Raw genomic sequence first — 26832 nt, forward strand, 5'->3', positions numbered from 1 at the left:
AATCCTATTAAAAATGGGGTCCACAGCTAAAGAAAAATTCTCAATTGACGAATACCAAATGGCCGAGAGGCAACTAAAGAAAAGTTCAACATCCTTAGTCATCAGGAAAATGTAAATCAAAACAACCCGGAGATTCCACCTCACACCAGTCAGAATGGCTAAGATCAAAATCTCAGGTAACAACAGATGCTGGTGAGGAAGTGGAGAAAGAGGAACACTCCTCCATTGTTGGTGGAATTGCAAGCTCATACAACCACTTTGGAAATCAGTCTGGTGGTTCCTCAGAAAATTGGACATAGTACTACCTGAGGACCCAGCTATACCACCCTTGGGCATACAGGCAAAATATTCTCCAACATATAAGAACACATTCTTCACTATGTTCATAGCAGCCTTACTTATAATAGCCAAAAGATGGAAAGAACCCAGATGTCCCTCAACAGAGGAATGGACACAAAAATTGTGATATTTTTACACAATGGAGTACTACTCCAGCATTAAAAACAATGACCACATGAAATTTTTAGGCAAATGGATTGAACTAGAAAATATCATCCTGAATGAAGTAGACCAGTCACCAAAGAACACACATGGTATGCACTCACTGATAAGTGGATATTAGACCAAAACCTTGGTATACCTAAGAAAATTCATAGAATGTATGAAGCTCAAAAAGTAAAACCAAAATGTGAATTCTTGATTTCTTCTAAGAAGGGAGAACAAAATACTCATGGGAGGAAATAAAGGAACAAAGAGAGACTGAAGAAAAGGTCATCCAGAGATTGCCCCACCTGAGGACCCATCCTTTGTGCAGCCACCAAACCCAGTCACTATTGCTCATACCAAGAAGTGCTTGCTGATAGGAGCCAGAATTGGGTGTCTCCTGAGAGGTTCTGCCTGAGTCCTACTGATACAGATGAGGATGGTTGCACCTAACCATTGGACTGAACAAGGGGACTCCATTGGAGGAGTTAGAGAAAAGACTGAAAGATCTGAAGGAGTTTGCAACATCATAGGAAGAACAACAATATCAACCAACCAGACCCTACCAGAGCTCCCAGGGACTAAACCACCAACCAATGAGTACACACGGAGGGAACCATGACCCCAGTCACATCTGTAGCAGAGTATGGTATTGTCCAACATCGATGGGAGGAAAAGTCCTTGGTCCTGTGAAGACTCATTTCCCCAATGTAGGGTAATGCCAGGGCATTTAGGTTGAGGTGGGTGGGTGGGTGGGTGGGAGTGGGAGCATCCTCATAGAAGCAGGGAGAGGGGTATGACAGGGGGGAAATGTCATAGCAGTTGAAAGGAAATACAAAAAATATTCAAGAGAAATAAAATTAAAAAATAACTCATGGATTTATCGATGAAGAATTCCCTATGTCCTTTACAGCACAAAGAATGTCTAAGGAAGTAAAATGAATAGCTCCATCATTGGGTGAATATCAGATCTTTCAATGTATACATTTAAAACACATTTTGCTGAAAATATAACTGGGATAGAAGTTGCGTGTTTATGTAATAATTTATGTATTGATTTTATAGTCATATATAATAAGATTTTATCATAAAATTATTCTAACACTCAAAAATTAATTCAGAAAAATCGTATTAGAACTTTTCGTTGATAAAAACTGAGCTTACAATTCAGGCTGTTTGTGTAAACTAAAAGTATAAAGAAACACACCAAATTTTTAATTTATAATGAAAATGATGTGCAAAAGCAAATGAGGACGCTTGGTGGCGCTGCAGGCTTAAGAGTGTCAAGAATGAGCTCTTCAGACCGCCCAGGAAGACATCTCATTAAGCCAAGAAGCAGAACTATGGCAGCTGTTTAAAGGAGACAGTAGTAAGTTAGGGTTTATGGAAGAATCGGGGAAGAAGACGTGTTCCTAATCGGATTTACTTCAGTATCTTCGTGGACCCTCACAAGTGGATTGTAAGCAACCTGAAGCAGCACCCTCTGGACTGAATCTGAACAATGGAGACAGCGCTAGCAAAAATGCCAGAGCAAAGGCAAGTCGTTTTTCTTACTATATTGTTACTACTGTGGAAGTCTGGCTCTGAGGCCATTAGATATTCCATACCAGAAGAAACAGAGAGTGGTTACTTAGTGGCTAATTTGGCAAAAGATCTTGGGCTCAAGGTGGGGAAACTGGCCACTAGAGGAGCTCAAATCCATTACAAAGGAAACAAAGAGCTCTTGCAGCTGGATGCAGAGACTGGGAATTTGCTTTTAAAGGTAAAACTAGACCGCGAGGTGCTTTGTGGGGTGACAGAACCCTGTGTGCTGCACTTCCAGATCATACTGGAAAACCCTGTACAGTTCTTTCAAACTGAATTGCAGCTCACAGATATAAACGATCATTCTCCAGAGTTCCCTGACACAGAAATGCTTCTAAAAATCCCTGAGAGCGCCCAGACAGGAACTGTGTTTCCCCTGAAGGCAGCTCAGGACTCTGATATAGGCAGCAACGCTATTCAGAACTACACAGTCAGTCCCAACCTCCATTTCCACGTCCTTACTCACAGTCGCACAGATGGCAGGAAATACCCAGAGCTGGTGCTGGACAGAGCCCTGGATAGGGAGGAGCAGCCTGAGCTCACTTTAACCCTCACTGCTCTGGATGGTGGAGCCCCACGCCGCTCAGGAACCACCACAGTTCGCATTGAAGTTGTGGACATCAATGATAACGCCCCCCAGTTTATACGGACACTCTATAAGGTGCAGATTCTCGAAAATAGCCCCCTTGATACCTTGATTGTCACGGTCTCTGCCACGGATTTAGATGCTGGTATATATGGAAAAGTGGCCTATTCTCTGTTTCAAGGCGGTGGAGATTCTCAACCATTTGTAATAGACGAAATCACCGGAGAAATCCGTCTGAGCAAAGAGCTGGATTTTGAGGAAATTAGCCATTATAACATAGAAATCGCAGCCACGGATGGAGGAGACCTTTCAGGAAAATGCACTGTGGCTATCCAGGTGTTGGATGTGAATGACAACGCCCCAGAGTTGACAATCAGGAAGCTCACAGTCCTGGTCCCAGAAAATTCCGCAGAGACTGCAGTTGCTGTTTTTAGTGTTTCTGATTCTGATTCGGGGGACAATGGAAGAATGATGTGTTCTATTCCGAACAACATCCCATTTCTCCTTAAACCCACATTTGAGAATTATTACATGTTAGTGACTGAAGGGCCACTTGATAGAGAGAACAGAGCTGAGTACAACATCACCATCACGGTCTCAGACCTGGGCACACCCAGGCTCACAACCCAGCACACCATAACAGTGCAAGTGTCCGACATCAACGACAACGCCCCTGCCTTCACCCAAACGTCCTATAACCTGTTTGTGCAAGAGAACAACAGCCCCGCCCTGCACATAGGCACCATCAGTGCCACAGACTCAGACTCAGGCTCCAATGCCCACATCACCTACTCACTGCTCCAACTCCAAGACCAGCAGCTAGCCCTCTCCTCGCTCATCTCCATTAACCCTGACAGTGGACAGCTGTTTGCTCTCAGGGCACTGGACTATGAGTCACTGCAGGCCTTCGACTTCCAAGTGGGCGCCACAGATGGCGGTTATCCTGCGCTCAGCAGTCAGGTTCTGGTGCACGTGGTGGTGCTGGACGACAATGACAATGACCCCATCGTGCTCTACCCACTGCAGAATACTTCTGCTCCTTGCACAGAGCTGCTGCCCAGGGAGGCGGAATCTGGTTACCTGGTTACCAAGGTAGTGGCTGTGGATCACGACTCTGGCCAGAATGCTTGGCTGTCGTTCCAGTTACTCAAGGCCACCGAGCCCGGGCTGTTCAGCGTGTGGGCGCACAATGGCGAGGTGCGCACCACCAGGCTGCTGAGCGAGCGCGATGTGCCCAAGCACAGGCTGCTGCTGCTGGTCAAGGACAATGGCGAGCCTCAGCGCTCTACCAGTGTCACACTTCACGTGCTGCTGGTGAATAGTTTCTCTCAGCCCTATTTGCCTCTGCCTGAAGTGGAGCATGACCCCATTCACGGGGATGAAGAGGTGCTCACGCTGTACCTAGTCATTGCCTTGGCTTCTGTGTCTTCTCTCTTCCTCTTGTCTGTGCTGCTGTTCGTGGGGGTGAGGCTCTGCAGGAGGGCCAGGGCAGCCTCTCTGGGTGTCTGCTCTGTGCCTGAGGGCCACTTTCCTGGCCATCTGGTGGATGTCAGCGGTATGGGGACCCTGTCCCAGAGCTATCAGTATGATGTGTGTCTGTCAGGAGATTCTAGGTCTGGTGAGTTCAAATTCCTCAAACCCATGATTCCCAACGTGATGCTTCAGGATTCTGGGAGAGAAGTGAAGGAAAGCACCCCCTGCAGGGATAGCTTTGTATTCAGTTAACTGTTGTGTGTGTTTCAGTGAATTTGTTTTTAGCAATTCTATTGCAATATGGTTCTCCTAGAAAAGTGAATCATTTTCTAAGTATTGACACTGTAATCAAAACATATGCATGTCCTCCATTACTAAAATTGTTTTTTCTTACATTCTTGGTATCCACTGTGATTACCTTTTCAGGCGTAATGAATATTAAGACTTTACAAAACACAATTTTTGTATATTACAACTTGTGTTTTACTTTAACTCAAGTATTACACACACACAAAAATCTATTTTACTTTACCTGGTTGTGGGTTTTTTGTTTGTTTGGTTGGTTGGTTGGCTGGCTGGTTGGTGTTTTGTTTGTTTTGCTTTGCTTTTAGACAGGGTCTCATTATGTAGCTCTGGATATCTTTGAACTCACTTTAACACCAGGCTGGCCCGAAATTGATACACATCTGTTTATCCCAGTCTCCCAAGTGCTGATACTTGACTTTTTAGTGCATAATTCCAAGTTTCTATTGCTCAGGTGTTCGCATATCTTCCACTTTATGTTATTGCTACTGTGTATTAAACATAAGAACTCTTAAATGCTAACCATACATTCTTTTAGTGAGCCTCACTGACAGTTGAAATTCCTTTTAGTTACTCTTAGTGTCTATGAACATACGTGTCTTCTGAACTACAAGCAATCACTGTATTGATACATTTGAGTTGTGAACTTTTATTCTTGTAAGAACCATATATGCTAGCATATAGAATATTTTGCTCACCACATATCTAGAACATTGGTCTATGAATTATATTAAAAATTTTAAAGCTCACTTGTAAACATTAAAGAGGTAACATTGTATATAATTTGTCATCTCTGTCACTGAATAAAAGTGTTAAGACTCTAAAAACACAATCAGTGGCTGACCATGCATGTCTGTCAGGCCCTACGTACATTTCTAAGTAACAAAAAGATACAAGCAAACCAACAATTAACCAAATTCTATTAAATAATTGCATGACACAATCTTGGTTAAAGACTAATCTGAATAATAAAAGGAACCACTGAAGTTCTTCGAAAGAATCAAGACTTTAATGATCTCATTTTGTTGAACAATCACTTTTTGTTCATCCTTGTATTTCGGAAATAAAAGTGCAAATGTAGCTTTTGTGGGTCTTGAGTTAATCTCAGTTGTCAACTTGAGATCTAGAACCTCTAACCACACCTATGAAGTATCATCTTGCTTAGGTTAATTGAGGTGGGAAGACCAGCCAAGGAGGACCACTGTGGGCAGCACCATCCACTAGGATCCTGGACTATACAAAGGGTTACAAAGAGCACAAGTGTCTGTTGCTTTCTTCTTCCTGCTGGAGAGGCAGTGTTAGCAGTTGCTTCAAGCTCCTGTATTTCACCATCCTTACCAACATGTAATTTTGAACTGAGAGCCAAAACAGATCTTTCCTATTTTATCCTTAAATTAGGAAAAGTAACTGAGTCAGAAGGCATGGTTGCATGGTACTGGATAACATCCCCAGAAACTGTACATTCTAAGCTGGCTACTCACTGTGCCCTGTCTCTGGTTTATATTAATACACGTATTTCCTTTGGTTTCCCTGCAGCTGCTCTTCACCTTTCAAAAGACCCAAGGAATTTCTTGAAGCTTTAAAACTCTATTTGATTCTGGTTATTAGTTCTCAAATTTTTCACTTTAATATATTGGTTCTTAATTGATTTGAACTATAATAAATGTAACTGAATTAAAAAATAACTTACATTCAATGACTTAAATAATCTTACTATGTGATTTCCAACTAGTTAAGTTTTTGTGGATAAAACTGCAAAAAACTTTGTTGACATATTTGCAAAATATGAAAATTGAAGAGCTTGGTTCATAATCTACTATGTAATATAATTTATATGTGTTGCTTTTTAGTTAGTATGCATTCACTGGGTTTCCTTCATTCGTGTACATAAACATTAATCGTGTTTAATATTTATTTGTTTTTAAATCTCAAGTGTTTTTCCTCTGGAGTTTAAGTATTTGCAAACTTCCCTGAATTAATGTTTTCCCCCTAAGGATATAATGAAATAAAAAAGAAAATTTCTGATGACTTCTTTTCTTAGAAATGTACTTTTTAAACATATCGAAAGACTTAAATTTGACAGACAACACTAATGACTTACCCATTTTGTGCCAGGATGCCTATTCTGATTTGCTATCCAGGATTGTTACAGCTGTTGTAGCCCAACAGACGTGCATGCATTTGCCTCAAAGGTAAAAATCTCTAGGTTCAATCTCCCCAGCATTAGGGAGAAATACTCCCTCTCTTCCTTCATGACCAAAAGTCACAAAATATATTCGTTTTAAAATATTAAATTAAAGATTAAGCATTTGTTTGGTAGAATTCCCTTCCAACTTAGATGGATTATCTGACAGCAGAAAACAATCACAAAAAAATTGACTAAATGTCATGTTATCCTTTCAAAGCAACCGGAAGCTGATTATGAGAACTGAGTCCAACACATAGTTTGGGCAATGAGTAGTTAACAGGTGCATGATATACACGGTAGTTCAAGTGCTCTGACCGAAGGGAAGACTTGATATCAGGGCCAGTTCTCCTTGTCACATCTCAATTCAGTACCCAGGAGAGAAGACCGAAACTGTAACTTGAAAACTCTCTGAAGGCAGAAGGAGATCCTGTACAAAGTATAAAGAGTAGAGCCTGGGGCCTCCCTTCAAACCAACTGCAGAGAATTCATGTTTGCAATGTGAAACGTGTCATGCTCATGTGCTTGGAAGAGAACCTTCACACAGTTCAGCAACCGTTTAAATTAGAGTGACTGCACAAGATAGTGCGCTATCAAGCTGAGAGCAAAGGCTGAGCTCCTTCTAGAAGAGGAGAATCGTGTCATGATCATCTCAGATTTTACATAAATATCCAACAATAAGTAAATGGATGTCACAAACTGGATAATATAAAGAAAACCAAGAAGAGAAAACAACTTTTGACCTAGAAGATCTATATGCTAAAATCAACTAACAATGTCAAAAAATAAGAAAGGTTAATACTTTTGAAACAAGGAATAATTAAGCTAATAATTAAGAGAGAATTTTATAAAAGATTGAAATGTAATACTGAAAGTCAATTTCTTAGCAAAGATATATCTGTATAAAACTATATAAATTGTAAAACTTCATAGAAACAAACAAATAAGGAATTGGTGGGTAGAATGCATACTGATCTAAGATACCTAAAGTAAATTCAGAAAAAAATTAAGACCTTGAAGAGACGGATCAGAATTTAAGAGCAAGTGGATCTGAGATTGAATTTCAGAACCCACTGTCTGTGAATTACCACAACTGCCTTTAACTCTACCTCTGAGGAATCCAACACCCTCTTTAAGGACCTTTACACCCTCAAGATACCTATTCAAATACACACAACACAAAATAAATAAAAACAAATCTTTTTAAGTGATATAGAGGAGAGGCTGGAAGGATTGTTCAGTAGTTCAGAACATTTTCTACCTTTCCAGAGGACCAGATTGGGTCCCAACAAATCCATTTGTAACCCTATTTCCAGGGGATGCTAGTTAAAGAGTCCTCTGGCTCTATGGGCCCACCCAAAAGGTATTGTTATTGAGCAGAAAGAAGTTGGATATCAACCTACAGAACACCATTGAGAAGCTTATGTGCACATTATTCATAGGAGTTAAGCTGATTTAAAATACTATAAAATTCTGACTATGTAGGCAGAAAAACTACCAGTGATTTCCAAAGATTCTAATGGGAAAGGAGAAAGAAAAAATTAGATTTAGAGGATGGGAAGTGTCTTAGTTAGGGTTTCTATTGCTTCAAGAAAACATCATGACCAAAAAGCAAGTTAGGGCTGAAATGGTTTATTCCAATCACTGTTCATCACCAAAGGAAATCTGGACAGGAAATCAAACAGGACAGAATCCTGGAGGCAGGAGCTGATGCAAGATCCACAAAGAGTTGATTATTACCGGCTTACTTTGGTGATGAACAGCAATGTGAAGCTGAATAAACCATTTCCTCCCCAACATGCCTTTTGCTCATGGTGTTTCATCACAGCAATAGAAACCCCAACTAAAACAATTTGGTACCAGGACTGGGGTATTTTTGTGACAGTACTGATCATCTTTGGAGGAGGATTGTGGAAGAGCTTTAGAACTTTGGGCTAGAGGAGCCGTAAAGTGTTAAGACTTCTGAGGAATGTTCTTAGGAGGTTGGAAGGCAAGAATGTGACATTTCAAAGGAAAGATTAAAGACTCTACTAAGGTCATTTGTTATTTTGATTTAAGATTCTTTGGTTCTGGTTAGCTGAAGAATCAACTGAGATTAACAAGATACCAGAACTCTTAAAGTAGAACGTTTGTGTTTCTGGAACAATTGATACTGGTTGGCTGAAGCTGAGAAATCAGTGATGATTAGAAATAGTGTGGCATCACTGAGGTGAAATCTTCTGGGAAATATTTTTAGAAAACACAAAGAAGCTGTCTTCCAGAGATAGCCAAGGTTGTCCCTCATTCTGGCAGCCAGACTTGCTAATATGTAAGAATCATCTAGGTGGTACTTGTTTAAAGCCATGAAGGAGTCATGGAGAGCAGCTGAGGCTTGGCACTGTAAGAGACCAGGAAAGACCATTGGTTAGTGGCCATTGAAGTGATAGTACCGAAGGGTTCATGCAAAGAAGTTGAGGCTTGGCACCATGAAGAAAGCCTATGAGAGGTTATTAGTGAAAATGCAGCGTAATTGCAGTGGAAGACCACAGCTTATTAGAGATGCCAGTACCATAGGATGACCACCAAGAATATCAGCAACAATAGAATGTAGTCAGCTGAAACCCAGAAGATAAGCTATGTGTGCTATACAGGGCAGAGATGAAGAAGTTCTCTAATCCCTTTGGAGGAGCCCAGAAGATCATGTGTTTGTATGTGAGGTTGACAAGGGATCAGTTGTACTGCCTGAGTTTGTGTACCATATGACACAAGTTAGAGTTATCGGGGAGGAAGGAGCCTCAGTTGAGAAAAAAATGCCTCCATGAGATCCAGCTTCAAGACATTTTCTCAATTAGTGATCAAAGAGGAAGGGTGCATCCCATTGTGGGTGGTACCATCTTTGGGCCAGTGGTTCTAGATTCTAGAAAAAAAGCAGGCTGAGCAAGTTATGAGTAGCAAGCCAGTAAGTAGCACCCCTCCATGGCCTGTGCATCAGCTCTTGCCTCCAGGTTCCAGTCTGGCATGAGTTCTTGTCCTGACTTCCTCCAGTGATAGACTATGGATCTCTAAGTGTATGCCAAATAAATATTTCTTTCCCCACCTTGTTTTTGCTTTGTTGCAGCAATAAAAACCCTAACTAAAGACAGGAAGAGACAGTGAAACTATGACATTCTAAAAATATGTGTATGTGACATTAAATTGATTCATGCTCAGAGGCATAAAGAACGAACCTCAACTTAAAATATGGACTCAGTATTAAAAATGTAGGCTCATAAACTGTAAGAAACAGACCAGTGTGACAGAGGATATCTATAATGAAGGTTGCAGAGGGTGAGGACAGGGTTAGAATTTTCTGCATTTCCCAGTTTTATAATTTTAAAATTACTCATTAAAAATAGACAGCTTTGAAAAATGAGACTTTCCTCTCAACAAAATCTGGGATGAGTCTGGAGTAATGAAAAGAAGAGTATTACATGATCTTCAAAGAGAAAACTGGAACACTGGGCAAACCTGTAACCACCCCAATACAGGGCAATGACAGCCCCTCTGGAAGGGTACATAAGATTTGTAACATGATATAAAGATATTTTGAAATAAAAAATGCATGCTTTAAGTATCTAATACGTTTGTTTCTGAAAGGGAAACTTTCAAAATATACACACGTTATTCTCCAAGAATTATTTACTTATTTTTACTCACTTTACATTCCAATCACAGCCTGCTCCCTCCTTGAAGTCCCACTTACAAGTATCTTCCCCTGTTGCCCACTCCTCTTCTCCTCAGAGAAGGGGAAGTCCCCCCTTGGGTATCACCCCACTCTGAGACATCTAGTGCCATCATGACTAGGCACATCCTCTCCCACTGAGGCCCAACCAGGCAGTCCAGGTAGGGGGAGGGGATCCAGTGGCAGGAAATAAAGATGGAAACATCCACACTCCACTTGTTAGGAATCCCACATGAAGACCAAGTTGCTCATTTGCTAAAAATGTGTAGGGGGCCTAGGTCTAGCCCCTGCATGCTTCCTGGTTTGAGTGTATCTGTGAGTGTCTATGAGTCCCCAGGGGCCCACGTTAGTTGACCCTGTAGATCTTGGGCAGTGTCCTTGACCCCTCCAGATTGGTCAATTATATCCCCCACTCTTCCACAAGACTCCCTGATATACACATATTAAAAATGAATATCTGTATTGAATTGAATTATGGAGATTTAAAAGTCATAAACAAAGTGGAAAGGTAAGGGGTTGGGGATTTAGCTCAGTGGTAGAGCGCTTGCCTAGGAAGCGCAAGGCCCTGGGTTCGGTCCCCAGCTCCGAAAAAAAAAAAAAAAAAAAAAAAAAAAAGATCCAAAGTGGAAAGGTATAACCGCAAATTCATTTGGAATAACAAAAAACCCAGGATAGTGAAAGCTATCCTCAACAATAAAAGAACTTCTGGGGAAATTACCATCCCTGACCTAAAGCTATATTACAGAGCAATGGTGATAAAAAAAACTGTATGATATTGGTACAGAGATAAACAGGTAGATCAATGGAATAGAAATGAACCCACAGAAGACACAGAAATGAACCCACACACTTGCGGTCACTTGATCTTTGACAAAGGAGCTAAAACCATCAAGTGGGAAAAAAACAGCAGTTTCAAGAAATTGTGCTGATTCATCTGGTGGTCAGCATGTAGAAGAATCAAACCATTCTTACCACCCTATAAAAAGCTCAAGACCAAGTGGATCCAGGTCCTCTACATAAACCAGATACACTCAAACTATTAGAAGAAAAATTGAGAGTGAGCCTCGAACACATGGGCACTGAGGAAAATTTCCTGAAGAGAAAAACCAAAGGCTTATGGTCTAAGATCAAGAACCACAAATGGGACTTCATAAAGTTGCAAAGGTTCTATAAGGCAACGGACACTGTCAATAGGACAAAATGGTAACCATCAGATTGGGAAAAGATCTTAACCAATCCTACATCTGATAGAGGGTTATTATCCAATATATACAAAGAACTCAGGTAGACTCCAGAGAGTCAAATAACCCTACTAAAATGGGCTACAGAGCTAAACAAAGAATTCTCAACTGAGCAATACCATTTGTCTGAGAAATACCTAAAGAAATGTTCAACATCCTTAGTCATCAGGGAAATGCGAATCAAAAGAATCCTGAGACTCTACCTCATACCAGTCAGAATGGCTAAGATCAAAAACTCAGGTGACTGCAGATGCTGGCGAGGATGTGGAGAAAGAGGAATACTCCTCCATTGTTGGTGGGATTGCAAGCTAGTACAACCACTCTGGAAATCAGTCTGGAGGTACTACCTGAGGACCCAGCTATACCACTCCTTGGCATACACACAAAAGATGTTCCAACACATAACAAGGACATATGCTCCACTATGTTCATAGCAGCCTTATTTATAATAGATGGAGACTGGAAAGAACCCAGATGTCCCTTGACAGAGGAATGGTTACAGAAAATGTGGTACATCTACACAACGGAGTACTACTCAGCTATTAGAGACAATGACTTCATGAAAATCATAGGCAAATAGATGGGACTAGAAAATATCATCCTGAGTGAGGTAACCCAGTCATAAAAGAACACACATGGTATGCACTCACTGATAAGTGGATATTAGCTCAAAAGCTCAGATTACCCAAGATACAATCCACAGACCACACGAAGCTCAAGAAGAAGGACAACCAAAGTGTAGATGCTTCAGTTCTTCTTAGAAGGGGTAATAAAAATATTCACAGGAGAAAATATGGAAACAAAGTTTGGAACAGAGACTGACCTACCTGGGGATCCAGCCCACACACAGCCACCAAACCCAGACAATATTGCTAATGCCAAGAAGTGCAAGCTGACAGAAGCCTGATATATCTGTCTCCTGAGAGGCTCTGCCAGCATGACAAATACAGAGGTGGATGCTGGCAGCCAACCATTGAACTGAGAACAGGGTCCCCAATAGAGGAGTTAGAGAAAGGATTGAAGGAGGTGAAGAGGTTTGCAACCCCATAAGAACAATACCAACCAACAGAGCTCCCACGGACTAAACCACCATCCAAAGAGTACACCTGGACAGCCCCATGGCTCCAGCTGCGTATGTAGGGGAATGTCAGTGGGGGGATGAAGGAAGGGGTGGGTGGGTGGAGAAACACCCTCATAGAAGTATGGGGAGGCCTATGGGATAGCGCGTTTGTGGATGGGAAACTGGGAAAGGGAATAACATTTGAAATGTAAACAAAAGATATGCAATAAATAAAGGTATTACCAAATCAAACTAAACACAATTAAGGTGTTTCATTGATTAAAGTCCAATATGAATTGAGCAAATTCAAGACATACAGTGGGAAATATTTGAACATTATATATCTGAAAAATTATACCCAGAATATACAAGGTACTTCAACAAGCAAAGAGAAGACACACACACACACACACACACACACACACACACACACACACACACACACACAAACACACACGCGAACAAGCATGTGTGTTCACACATGGCATGAACAAGCATCTCAGAAGACAGTAACCTGATGGTTGGTAAACATGAAAATGTACAAAACTTCATGAATGACAGACCAATACTAATTAAATTTACTCTATGAAATCACCACACATGCAGTAATGTTCTAAAAATTGAGATGACAGCACCAAGTGTTAACAGAGATGTGGAGCAACTGGAATAGTCATGTTTCGATGGTCATAGTACAACTACACATGAAGACTGCCCATCATTTGGAGAAATAATCAAACAGTAGAGGGGCAAATTATCTTGGGATTTAGCCTATTATATTTATTGTCTAAGTTGAGCTGAATAACATTATAGACATTCAATGAGTATACAATTATCACTTTTTCCTCCTAGATGAATGGTATATTTCAAAGCAAAAATTATTAACTATAAAAAGTATAATTAATTTTTCTATATGTCCATTATGTTTACCTTCTTGAACAAAATAGAATTTAAAGTTTACACAAGAAAGTGGATCCGTCTACTCAATAGTCTTATATAAACAAATAGTTGCTTTTTAGTTTGTTTGAAAATGTATTTAAATGTATTCTTGGCCCCTGGAAAGATTCATGACTGGCATGGTACACAGCTGTGGGACCAACCTGGAGCTGTAGTGGTCCTTGCAAGTGAACCTGGATATCCTGAAGCCCAACCCTGATTCCAGAAAACAGGAAAGACATCCAAGAGATGGGAGAAGTAGGAAATGTGGCAGAGGTCAAAAAGGAGAAAAGCAGAGAAGAATCCAGCCTCAGCTGGACTTTGAGGGAGAGCGGACTCCATTTTACACCTGAATCCGAAAATATGGATTTAATGCAGGACATAGTTTTAGACACTAATACCTGCCTTTGAGTCTCAGAAGACTACAGCATCCATTGACTTTTGTTGAGTTGGTCAAACTCAACTTATTGACCTCACCCAGATTGTGAATGGGAGAGGTGTGACCATCCAAGTACTTAAAAGCAATTATGGGATCCAGCTAGTTGAAGAGGGTTCTGATATTTTTCAAGCAAAAATTAATATTGAGGTGCAGTTGGCTTCAATTGCTACAATCGATAAATGGCGGTGTTGTTACTACAGCCATTTATGACCCATGAAGTCTGGAGATTTTGTACAAGCCTGTTCCATTCTTTCTGCAAGGACAGCACATTCCAAAGCAAATATTCCTACCTGAAGCACTGGTACCCTATTATACCAATGTGAAGGAATGAGGGTACCTGACCAACCCTGCCAAGTTTCCCAAAGCAAGACTTGAATGCACCTTGAAGTTTGGCTATGTCCTTCCTGCTATCATGAAAGGTAAACTCTCAGAATGCTCAGCATTTGGAAGGATCCAAGGCAGATTTTCATTGGTCTTGCTCCTGGCTGGGTGGTGAATATGGCAGATAAGAAAATTCTAAAACAAACAGATGAGAATCTCCTCGAGTATTACAGCTCCTTAACTCCCTTCCAGTAAAGCAGACTTTTGAGCCAGACAGGGCTGAAACATGACTTCTTCTGGGTCTTAAAGCCTCGGGGTTGATACTGGCCATCACTGTGGTCAGATCTTTTGACCTTTTTCTATGTAGTGTGTAATATTGCACAGAGAAGCTGAGTCTTTGAGGGTCTATGTCTCGAAAATCCAAATGGTGGCATTCTTTGGAAGGGTGATAAAAAATGCTTAAAAATAAAAATAAAATATATTCTTACAAGCAAAACTTAATTTGACAAAATCATATGTAGAAATTTCTGGTTGCTAAGAACTGAAATCACAGTACAGGCTGCTTGTTCAAATTAAAAGGGCACTTAAACACATCAGGTTTAAAATGAGAGTTGAAATAGCAAAATGAAATGTAAGAGGAAATAAGGACGCTTGGTGGCGCTGCAGGCTAAGAATATGGAGAATGAGCTCTGCAGACTCACAGGAAGTCATTAACCTGAAAAGCAGAATTTAGGAAGCTTTGGAGGTGGAAGTGATTGGACGTGTTTTTGTGACTATTTGGGAAGAAGACACCTTCCTAATCAGATTTACTCCAATATCTTCCCGGACCCTCATGAGTGGATTGTAATTGACTTGAAGAAGCAGCACCCTCAGGACTGAATCTGAACAATGGAGACAGCACTAGCAAAAATACCACAGCAAAGGCAAGTCTTTTTTCTTACTATATTGTCGTTATTGTGGAAGTCTAGCTCTGAGGCCATTAGATATTCCATGCCAGAAGAAACAGAGAGTGGCTATATGGTGGCTAACCTGGCGAAAGATCTGGGGATCAGGGTTGGAGAACTGTCCTCTAGAGGAGCTCAAATCCATTACAAAGGAAACAAAGAACTTTTGCAGCTGGATGCAGAGACTGGGAATTTGTTCTTAAAGGAAAAACTAGACAGAGAACTGCTGTGTGGAGAGACAGAACCCTGTGTGCTGAACTTCCAGATCATACTGGAAAACCCTATGCAGTTCTTCCAAACTGAACTGCAGCTCACAGATATAAACGACCATTCTCCAGAGTTCCCCAACAAGAAAATGCTTCTAACAATTCCTGAGAGCGCCCATCCAGGAACTGTGTTTCCTCTGAAGGCAGCTCAGGACTCTGACATAGGGAGCAACGCTGTTCAGAACTACACAGTCAATCCCAACCTCCATTTCCACGTCGTTACTCACAGTCGCACAGATGGCAGGAAATACCCAGAGCTGGTGGTGGACAGAGCCCTGGATAGGGAGGAGCAGCCTGAGCTCACTTTAATCCTCACTGCTCTGGATGGTGGAACCCCACGCCGCTCAGGAACCACCACAGTTCACATAGAAGTTGTGGACATCAATGATAACTCCCCCCAGTTTGTACAGTCACTCTATAAGGTGCAAGTTCCTGAGAATAATCCCCTCAATGCCTTTGTTGTCACGGTCTCTGCCACGGATTTAGATGCTGGGGTATATGGCAATGTGACCTATTCTCTGTTTCAAGGGTATGGGGTATTTCAACCATTTGTAATAGACGAAATCACTGGAGAAATCCATCTGAGCAAAGAGCTGGATTTTGAGGAAATTAGCAATCATAACATAGAAATCGCAGCCACAGATGGAGGAGGCCTTTCAGGAAAATGCACTGTGGCTGTACAGGTGTTGGATGTGAATGACAACGCCCCAGAGTTGACAATTAGGAAGCTCACAGTCCTGGTCCCAGAAAATTCCGCAGAGACTGTAGTTGCTGTTTTTAGTGTTTCTGATTCTGATTCGGGGGACAATGGAAGGATGGTGTGTTCTATTCCGAACAATATCCCATTTCTCCTGAAACCCACATTTGAGAATTATTACACGTTAGTGACTGAGGGGCCACTTGATAGAGAGAACAGAGCTGAGTACAACATCACCATCACGGTCTCAGATCTGGGCACACCCAGGCTCACAACCCAGCACACCATAACAGTGCAAGTGTCCGACATCAACGACAACGCCCCTGCCTTCACCCAAACCTCCTACACCATGTTTGTCCACGAGAACAACAGCCCCGCCCTGCACATAGGCACCATCAGTGCCACAGACTCAGACTCAGGCTCCAATGCCCACATCACCTACTCGCTGCTGCCGCCTGATGACCCGCAGCTGGCCCTCGACTCGCTCATCTCCATCAATGTTGACAATGGGCAGCTGTTCGCGCTCAGAGCTCTAGACTATGAGGCTCTGCAGTCCTTCGAGTTCTACGTGGGCGCTACAGATGGAGGCTCGCCTGCACTCAGCAGCCAGACTCTGGTGCGGATGGTGGTGCTGGATGACAATGACAATGCCCCCTTCGTGCTCTACCCACTGCAGAATGCCTCAGCACCCTGTACTGAGCTACTGCCTAGGGCAGCAGAGCCCGGCTACCTGATCACCAAAGTGGTGGCTGTGGATCGCGACTCTGGACAGAATGCTTGGCTGTCGTTCCAGCTACTTAAAGCTACAGAGCCAGGGCTGTTCAGTGTATGGGCACACAATGGTGAAGTGCGCACCACTAGGCTGCTGAGTGAGCGAGATGCTCAGAAGCACAAGCTACTGCTGCTGGTCAAGGACAATGGCGATCCTCTGCGCTCTGCCAATGTCACTCTTCACGTGCTAGTGGTGGATGGCTTCTCGCAGCCTTACCTACCATTGGCTGAGGTGGCACAGGATTCCATGCAAGATAATTACGACGTTCTCACACTGTACCTAGTCATTGCCTTGGCATCTGTATCTTCTCTCTTCCTCTTGTCTGTAGTGCTGTTTGTGGGGGTGAGGCTGTGCAGGAGGGCCAGGGAGGCCTCCTTGGGTGACTACTCTGTGCCCGAGGGACACTTTCCTAGCCACCTAGTGGATGTCAGCAGTGCTGGGACCCTGTCCCAGAGTTATCAATATGAGGTGTGTCTTAATGGAGGTACTAGAACAAATGAGTTTAACTTTCTTAAACCATTGTTTCCTATCCTTCCGACCCAGGCTGCTGCTGCTGAAGAAAGAGAAAACGCTGTTGTGCACAATAGCGTTGGATTCTATTAGAGCACTGATTTTGAAGTGGTGGTTACCTCATTTTTCCTTAACTATCCCTGATGTAGAATGGTGTAGTGCCGTGAATCAACTCCTGAGATATATGTTCATTTTATCCTTTGTTTTGAATCAAACTATTCAGATGTGATCCTACTCTAGAGAATTTGGTTCTACTCCATTGTGTTTGTTTAGATTTCTACGCCATACCAGTGCATGCTGGGTTGTTTTTTTTTTTTTACAATTATTATAACTTTGCTTTGGAGGGGAACTCATATTCGCTGTAACGAATTGGAACCACTTTCATTGTTAGAGATGCCTTGCTTTGTTGTGTTATTTCAGACAGGGTCTTAAATTGTAGCCCTGGGTGACCTGAAATGACTATGTACAGACTGACTTTGAATTTGTGGCAGTCCATCTGCCTCTGTTGTCCTATGTTGGGATTGTGAGCATGCATGAGTAGGCTCAGCTGTGGTGAGCGACCTTAATAAAAATCAAATACTAGTTGTGTTTTCTGTTTATTCTAGCCATCTTGTTTCTCGACAGTCTTTCCGATGCTAAGTTGAAAAGGCAAACTGCTGTACAGCGTTCTCTTTATTAAACTCACTGTTGGTGGGATGAATATAAATGATGTTGCACACGGTATCTGAGAATGCAATAGAATAGTTATGGATGTTTTTGACTTATTCTGCTTTGTTTTGTTCGTGTTTTCCTGTATTGATCCCTGTGATCAAAAAAGAAGTGAAGGCTTTAAGTCAAATTATAGCGTGACAAAAAAAAACCCTTAATGTTCCCCTAAATGTGTTTGCATAAAGTAAGAACATATGCTATCAGTGCAATGGGAAAATGAAATATTACTAGCATGGCGGGTGCCACTCAAATTGGGCACAATTGGCCTAAGCATAGCAAGTGTACTAACTTCCAATCTACAGTCCTGCCTCTTTTGAGTTTATGTAAATTTCTTGTAAGTTACCAGTTGCTTCTTTCATTCTATATTGTGTTTATGAAATGTATGCATAATACTGCTTTAATGGTTGTTATTTTATAATTTTTGTCATAAATTGTTATTCTGGTTGTGTATGCCACACTTTATTACTTTGGTTTGTTAGTTATAAATAATATTATGAACATTGTTACATATATATTTTGATTAGATGCATATTTGCATTTGGGATGAACATTCACTTCTTGGGGATAGAGTTGTATGAGTAAACTTTCAATAGATGTTTCCAACGAGATTTCAAGATTGGTTGCACCAACCTACATTACAAGCAGCAATATCTCCCCATACAACTTTATCCATATTCTTGCTAAAACCTGTTCTAGTTGGCAAGCACTGTGTGTGTGTGTGTGTGTGTGTGTGTGTGTGTACATACAGTGTGTGCATGTGTGGACCAAGGCATTTGCATGGAGGTCAGAAGATACCTTGGTATAGCCTTCTATTTCATTTCAGGCAGGGTCCCCTTGCTGTTTTTCTGCTGTATGCACCAGCCTAGCCTACCCTACAGCTTCTAGGGATTCTCTTGTGTTTGCCTCCCACCTCCCTAGAGGAAAACTGGGATTTGAACCAGGGGTTTCATGCTTGTGCAGACAAGTGGTTTACTCACCAAAACATCTTCCCATCTCAAAAGCACTTTCAAACAAATTTAAAAGTTCTTTTTGATCAACTTGTTTATTACTAAAAAAATACATTTTAAATCATTATTAGCTGAATTGTTAGCACCCCAGATTTTTTGTCTGCAGAGGGTAATATCAAGATACTATCTTTCTCATTTAAATACCAATGTTCTTAAAGGATGTTTCTTTGTCTAGATTGAGAACAATAAATGTTATAATGCTGATAAAAATTTGTTTTTACTTTGGGAATACTCTTTAAGCCATATTTGAAGACACCTGGTGCCAATGTAGCCACAGAAAATGAATAAAGTAATTTGTGAGATAATAAGCCATTAAACTGGAATCAGAACTGAGAGCACCCTCTGTTACACACACACACACACACACACACACACACACACACACACACACACACACTGTGGTGTAATGTGCTAAGAAAACAAGGGAGGATACATTTGTTTTGGCTCAAGGTTTCAGTCCATCGCTGAAGGAAGAGGACCTTTTGAGGTGACAAAAGCCTAGAGGAGAGACTGCTTACCTGGAGTTCTTTCTCTGTTTTCTTCTCTGATTCTGACTCTGGCCTAGGGGATGGTGCTGCCCACATGCAGTATGGGTTTCCTGCCTCAGTTATTTCTCTAGGGAACCCTTCACAGACACTGCAGGAGGTAATGACCAATCTTGTCTGTACTACAATCAAATTGACAACAATGGCTAACCATGATCCCATTTGAAAGGAACATTTAGAAATGATCCAGAAACCACGGTCTTTGATGGTCAGTTTTATTTTGTTAGTCCCATTTGTTATTCACAGGCTCAGAAGGGGTTTTTCTAGTAAACCCTAGAGGATCCTGATAGTGGTTCTCTTTATTCCACTGAATGTACACATGTGATTTCTAGCTATAAGATGATCTCAACCATCAGATTTTAGATTTGCTTTACTAAGAGTTAAAATATTTTTAATATATTCTAATTTCACACCTTCCATTGTCTTGGCTGTTTTGTGAAGTTTGCTTGACTTCAATAAATTTATCTTTAAATAAATACAAAATCCATCAGCAACCAGTCGTATTTAACATATATTATGTTCCTGTATGGGTACTTACCCACATTTTAAAATGATACTTAAAGACAGTCTTGAATTTATCAGAAAACAGCAGGATGGTAACAGAATATAACCACAATGTTCAGTCATTAAATTCCATGGTGTGTTTAAACGTAATCCACGTCACATTATCTGACTTTCTATTTGTTGTTTTGTGAGACGCAGTCTTTCTGTAGCCGAGGCTTCCCTTGAACTTGCTGTCCTTCTGTCTTAGACTCTCAAGTTCTGGGATTGCAGTTGTTCAACGCTGTGCCTGAGTAGAGGTAGTTTGTGAGTGTCATTTTCTGAAACATGCCACAGATAGATTACAATAGAATAATATATTTTTAGACTTTGATCAATCAACATGAGGGTGTTTTGTCCAATGAAAAGTTATAATAAAACCCCCAAATCTATCAAATCAATGACCAATTTTACTCGCCTAGAAATGAAGTTAAACCTTAAAGTTCTTATGACAAATATCCATTTCTTCTCATTCCTATTTAAATTATTCATTTTGTTATTATTCTGCTATCGTATGTACCTTTTGGCTGTAGTTTTCCTCTCAGTGACCTAATGATTATTACCATTACTGCCCTCATGTGACTTTATCACAAGTAAGTCTGTTGCTCATGCCATCTATGAGTCGTGTATTTTAGAGAAGTTAGTGTTTAGCTCAACATTTATGTTTCTGACCAATGCTCACATTTTCAATAATTTGTTGATGTGTTTATTGGGACAATTAAACAGTGTACATCTTAAACTCGTGAATTTACAGAACTCATCAGAGATCATGTGTACCGTTAAAGAACCATAGTTGATTATGGGAAGTTGACATGGCCAGAGAGAATGATTTGTAAATACACTGAAGACCTAAGGGGTTAGGTCAGCAGACAGTTGGATTCAAGATATAGATTGGTCTTGTAAACCAATCTAAAAGCTAAACTCAAGGATGAACACACAAACAAGTCTCCTAAGAAACCCTTCCCACACTCAGTTCGGAAACACCGACTCAAAAGTCTTTATAATGCTCAGACTTGGATAAAAGTCTTTATAATGCTCAGTGTTGATCTGAAGATTTCTCATGAAGTTATTGATTTGAACGCATGGTGGCGGTGTAGGCTAAGAGAATGAGTAAGAACCCTTGAGAATCCTCAGGCACCAATTCACCTAGAAGCTGACGCAAAAATACAGGAACCATTTACTGCTGCAGCTAGGGATTCCGGGGAAGAGGAGTCACTGAGAATCTGTAAGATCAAATCTACAATTCCACAGCAAAGGTTTTCGGGAAGGCCAAAGTTACCTCAGTGCGTAAGAGCTGGAAGAGATTTTTCCTCTGGGATCAGCCAATAGAGATGTCACACACAGAAGTGTGGTGCAAGACAAGGCAAGTGATGATTTTGATTACATTCATGCTTTTGTGGGAGGTGGGCTCAGAATCAATTCAGTATGCCATGCTGGAGGAGACAGGACGTGGCACATTTGTGGCCAACCTGACTAAGGACTTGGGACTAAGGGTGGGAGAACTGGCTGCTCGGGAGGCTAGAGTGGTTTTCAAGGGGAACAGACAGTATTTACAGCTTGACCCACAGACCCAGGATTTGGTACTAAATGAAAACCTGGACCGGGAAGAGCTGTGTGGCTCCACAGAACCTTGTGTGCTGTCTTTCCGGGTGTTACTAAAAAATCCTTTGCAGTTTTATCAAGCTGAACTGAGAGTTATAGATATAAATGACCATGCCCCAGAGTTTCCTGCCAAAGAAATGCTCCTTAAGATATCAGAAATAACTCCACCTGGAAAGATATTCCCTTTGAAAATGGCACAGGACTTGGATGTGGGCAGCCACAGCATTCAAAGCTACACTGTCAATGATAACCCTCACTTCCACGTGCTCACTCGAAACCGCAGCGATGGCAGGAAGTTCCCTGAGCTAGTGTTGAACAAGGCGTTGGACCGTGAGGAGCAAGACCAGCTCAGACTAAAGCTCACTGCAGTGGATGGTGGGTCTCCGCCCAGGTTTGGGACCACAGAGATTCAAATACTGGTCTTAGACATAAATGACAATGCGCCAGAATTTGCTCAGGAGCTCTATGAGGTTCAAGTCCCTGAGAACAACCCTGTTGGCTCACTGCTTATTACTGTCTCAGCAAGAGATTTGGACACAGGATCCTTCGGGGAAGTGTCCTATGGACTGTCTCAAGATGATGGCCTTAATGAGCCTTTTGAAATAAACACTAAGACAGGAGAAGTTCGACTGAAAAGCATGTTGGATTTTGAAGCATTTCCATTTTACCATGTGGATGTCGAGGCCCTAGATGGTGGTGGGCTAACAGGAAAATGCTCTTTAGTCGTCCAAGTATTGGACATGAATGACAATGCTCCGGAAGTGATCTTATCCTCACTCAACAGCCCCATCCCTGAAAATTTGCCAGGTATCATAGTGGCAGTATTCAGCGTTTCAGATGCAGACTCAGGAAGTAACCAGCAGGTTATGTGTTCCATAGATGACAATCTTCCATTTCTTCTAAGACCATCTATGGAGAATTTCTATACTCTGGAAACAGATGGGGCACTAGACAGAGAGAGCAGAGCTGAGTACAACATCACCATCACAGTCACTGACATGGGCACACCCAGGCTCACAACCCAGCACACCATAACAGTGCAGGTGTCTGACATCAACGACAATGCCCCCACCTTCACCCAAACCTCCTACACCCTGTTCGTCCATGAGAACAACAGCCCTGCCCTGCACATAGGCACCATTAGTGCCACAGACTCAGACTCAGGCACCAATGCCCACATCACCTACTCACTGCTGCCGCGTAACGACCCGCATCTGGCCCTCTCCTCGCTGGTCTCCATAAATGCAGACAATGGGCAACTGTTTGCTCTCAGGGCACTGGACTATGAGTCCCTGAAGGCCTTCGAGTTCCAAGTGAACGCCACAGACCAAGGCTCTCCTGCACTCCACAGCCAAGCGCTGGTTCGCGTGGTGGTGCTCGACGACAATGACAATGCACCCTTTGTGCTCTACCCTCTGCAGAATGCCTCTGTGCCCTGCACAGAGCTGCTGCCCAGGGTGGCTGAGCCTGGCTACCTGGTCACTAAGGTGGTCGCTGTAGATCGCGACTCAGGCCAGAATGCCTGGCTGTCATTCCAGTTGCTCAAGGCCACCGAACCTGGACTATTCAGTGTGTGGGCGCACAATGGCGAGGTACGCACCACTAGGCTATTGAGTGAGCGTGACGTGTCCAAGCACAGGCTGCTGCTGCTGGTCAAGGACAATGGCAACCCTCCGCGCTCTGCCAGCACCACGCTGCATGTGTTGCTGGTAGATGGCTTCTCTCAGCCCTACCTACCTCTCCCCGAGGTAGCGCAGGACTCCACGAAGGATGTTGAAGATACGCTCACCCTGTACCTGGTTATCGCCTTAGCATCTGTGTCTTCGCTCTTCCTCTTTTCTGTGGTGCTGTTCGTGGTGGTGAGGCTGTGCAGGAGGGTCAGGGCGGCCTCTCTGAATGGCTACTCTATGCCTGAGGGACACTTTCCTGGCCATCTGGTGGATGTCAGCGGCTCTGGGACTCTTTCCCAGAGCTACCAGTATGAGGTGTGTCTGAGGGGAGACACTGGGACTGGTGAGTTCAAATTGCGTAAGGCAATTAACCCACACTTTCCTTCTGTGGAACCTGAGAGGAACACAGAGCAAAGTCCTACTCTTCGGAATAGCTTCCTATTCATCTAAATACTTTAGTGTACTAGTAAATTCTGCTTAAGCTTAGAAATACCTTTTAACCTATACCTGCATGCTATTGATGTGTATTAGCAGAAGCTTATGTCCTTACTTTTTGGAATAGTGCCTGGAAATGGAATCCAGTGTCTCATGCATGTTAAGCAAAATAAACTACTGAGCTAAATCAATTCTCCTTTCTTTCCTTTTCTATTTTGGTTTTCAGAGACAGGGATCTCCTATTTCTTTTTTCTTTTTCTTGTTTATTTATATTCTGAATGTTGCCCCCTTCCTGGTACACCCTCCAAGAGTTCTTCACCCCATCCCCCCTCTCCTTTGCCTCTGAGAGGGTGATCCCCCACCCATCCACCCACTCACCTCCAGCTCACCTCCCCCTCACATCTCCTTTCTCTGGGGCATCAAGGGAGACAGGTTTTTCAATGTAACCCTGGCTATCCTGGAACTCATTCTGTAGATCCACTGCCTCTCTCTTGTGAGTGGTGGAAGTAAAAGGGTGTGCCATTGTGTAGCCTGGGATGGTCTGAAACTTATTAAATTGACCTGGCTGCCTTGGAACTCAGAGAGACCTACCTGCATCTGTCACCTTAGTACTGTGACTAAAGGCTTTTCCATCATGCTTGGCCTGGCCTGTACCATTGCTATTATTTTTGAGATTGTACTTTTTAGAAAGACAGTTTCTGGAGATTCCACTTGTTCTCTATTATGCTTCATAGTTTGTTTTTTAATTAGTAGCACTAACCTGTATCTGACAAGTTAAGTAAAATATTTTAATAGAATATGAAATCATGCAATCTTTTAAGTATATTACATGTAAAGCCTTTGAGATTTCATTTTAAACAAGTGATTAATTTTACTATTGGTTTGGAGAAAATTTTAAATGTAAATACTTGGTATTACTGAACGTTTTAGTCTCGTGTTGGTTATCAGGTGCATCTCTAAATGTAAGGAACTCTAAACACTAAGACACTTACCCTATGTATGCATAACTAGGAATGTCTCTGTGCATTTTAATAATCAACACATATTACTTAAGTGTAGATTTTACTGAACTGTCAATTCATTTTAAATTATAGTTTGTGAGCGTTGTGTAAGGAGAGTATGGTCTTTTAGCATCAAGATATTTGTAAAAGTTGAATAAATCTTTGCTTTTTGTTACCAGTCATCCAGCAGTCCTTTTTAAAATAATAATAATAATTTTATGTAGGATAATGTCATTATGAAGCAAGGCAGGTTCAGGATACGGTGTTCCCTATCATTGGATGAGAAGAAAGGGTAGGCGGGGAAAAGTCTAGGAAGGAGGAGGAGAGAAATCAAGATGGAGACGACAGAGGAAGATGATTCCAATCCAGGTGGTCTAGGTGAATTTTATCTTGTCTAGCTGGGCAGTTTCTATCTTTATTAATTGACAGTGAATTTACTCTGTAGATGTATTGTGGATTGAGAGTGTAAATCTAATTGCTAAATTAAAAGATTCTGGAACTTTGACTTACTAGGCTAAAGAGGATAGTGTATGAAAGAAATGGCTGAGAAGAAGTTAGAGCATGCAGATCTGGTTCTCCTGCCCTCAAGGATGAGAATGTGCAAGGACCTTCAGAACAAGGTGTGTGTGTGTGTGTGTGTGTGTGTGTGTGTGTGTGTGTGTGTGTGTGTGTGTGTGTGCAACCTCAAAGCCCTGGCATTACCCTACATGGGGGAAACAAGTCTTCACAGGATCAAGGGATTTTCCTTCCATTGATGCTGGACAATGTCATCCTCTGGAGTCATGAGTCCCTCGATGTGTGATGTGTGCTGATTGGCTGGTGGTTTAGTCCCTGGAAGCTCTGGTGGGGCATGGTTGGTGGATATTGTCGTTCTTCCTATGGGGTTGTAAACCCCCTTCCACCCATTCGGTCTTTTCTCTAACTCCTCCATTGGGGTCCCTGTACTCAGGCTGCAAGCTTCCTCATCTGTATCAGTAAGGCCTCTCAGGGGACACCCATATCTGGCTCCTGTCACCAAGCACTTCTTGGGATCAGCAATAGTGACTGGATTTGGTGAGGCAATAGTGACTGGGTTTGGTGGCTGCATATGGGATGGATCCCCAGGTGGGGCAGTATCTGAATGACATTTTCTTCAGTTCCTGCTCCACTCTTTGTCCCTGTATTTCCTCCTATATTTTTCTCCCTTCTAGGAAGAAATGAACCATCTATATTTTGTTCTTCCTTCTTCTTGGGCTTCATATGATCTATAAATTTTTCTTAGGTGTTACAAGCTTTGTGGCAAATATCCACTTATCAGTGAATGGACACAATTTGTGTTCTTTGGTGACTGTGTTACCTCACTCAGGATGATATTTTCTAGTTCCATCCATTTGCCTATGAATTTCATGAAGTCGCTGTTTTTGATAGCTGAGTAGTAAATGGACCACATTTTCTGTATTCATTCCTCTGTTGAGGGACATCTGGGCTCTTTCCAGCTTCTAGCCTTATAAATAAGGCTGCTGTGAACAAAATGTGCCCCTGGTATATGTTGGAGCATCTTTGGTTGTATACCCAGGAGTGGTATAGCTGGGTCCTAAGTACTATGTAGTACTATGTTCAATTGTCTGAGGAACCACCAGACGGATTTCCAGAGTGGTTGTACAAGCTTGCAATCCCACCAAAAATAGAGGAGTGTTCCTATTTCTCCACAACCTCGCCATCATCTATTGTCACCTGAGTATTTGATCTTACTCATTCTGATTGCTGTGAGGTGGTATCTCAGGATTGTTTTGATTTGCATTTCCTTGATGAGTGAGGATGCTGAACATTTCTTTATGTGTTTCTCAG

The 26832-nt window shown here is 42.0% G+C and overlaps 3 protein-coding genes and 1 pseudogene across 3 annotated transcripts; all 4 read left to right on the plus strand.

Moving 5' to 3' along the window:
* Window positions 1-1760: 1760 nt before the first annotated feature.
* On the plus strand, window positions 1761-5509 carry Pcdhb11 (protocadherin beta 11). The gene has a single exon (NM_001408760.1). The coding sequence runs from the start codon at window positions 1985-1987 to the stop codon at window positions 4376-4378; it is 2394 nt and encodes a 797-aa protein (NP_001395689.1). The 5' UTR covers window positions 1761-1984; the 3' UTR covers window positions 4379-5509.
* Window positions 5510-13652: 8143 nt separating this feature from the next.
* Window positions 13653-14563, plus strand: Mrpl15-ps1 (mitochondrial ribosomal protein L15, pseudogene 1; annotated as a pseudogene).
* A 496-nt stretch (window positions 14564-15059) lies between these two features.
* Window positions 15060-18078, plus strand: Pcdhb12 (protocadherin beta 12). The gene has a single exon (NM_173099.2). The coding sequence runs from the start codon at window positions 15197-15199 to the stop codon at window positions 17588-17590; it is 2394 nt and encodes a 797-aa protein (NP_775122.2). The 5' UTR covers window positions 15060-15196; the 3' UTR covers window positions 17591-18078.
* A 3254-nt stretch (window positions 18079-21332) lies between these two features.
* On the plus strand, window positions 21333-25187 carry Pcdhb6l (protocadherin beta-6-like). The gene has a single exon (NM_001408915.1). It carries the CDS (start codon window positions 21629-21631, stop codon window positions 24017-24019), a length of 2391 nt encoding a protein of 796 aa, NP_001395844.1. The 5' UTR covers window positions 21333-21628; the 3' UTR covers window positions 24020-25187.
* Window positions 25188-26832: the final 1645 nt, after the last annotated feature.

This window comes from Rattus norvegicus, chromosome 18 (genome assembly GCF_036323735.1).
Source record: "Rattus norvegicus strain BN/NHsdMcwi chromosome 18, GRCr8, whole genome shotgun sequence".
Taxonomy (NCBI): Eukaryota; Metazoa; Chordata; class Mammalia; order Rodentia; family Muridae; genus Rattus; species Rattus norvegicus.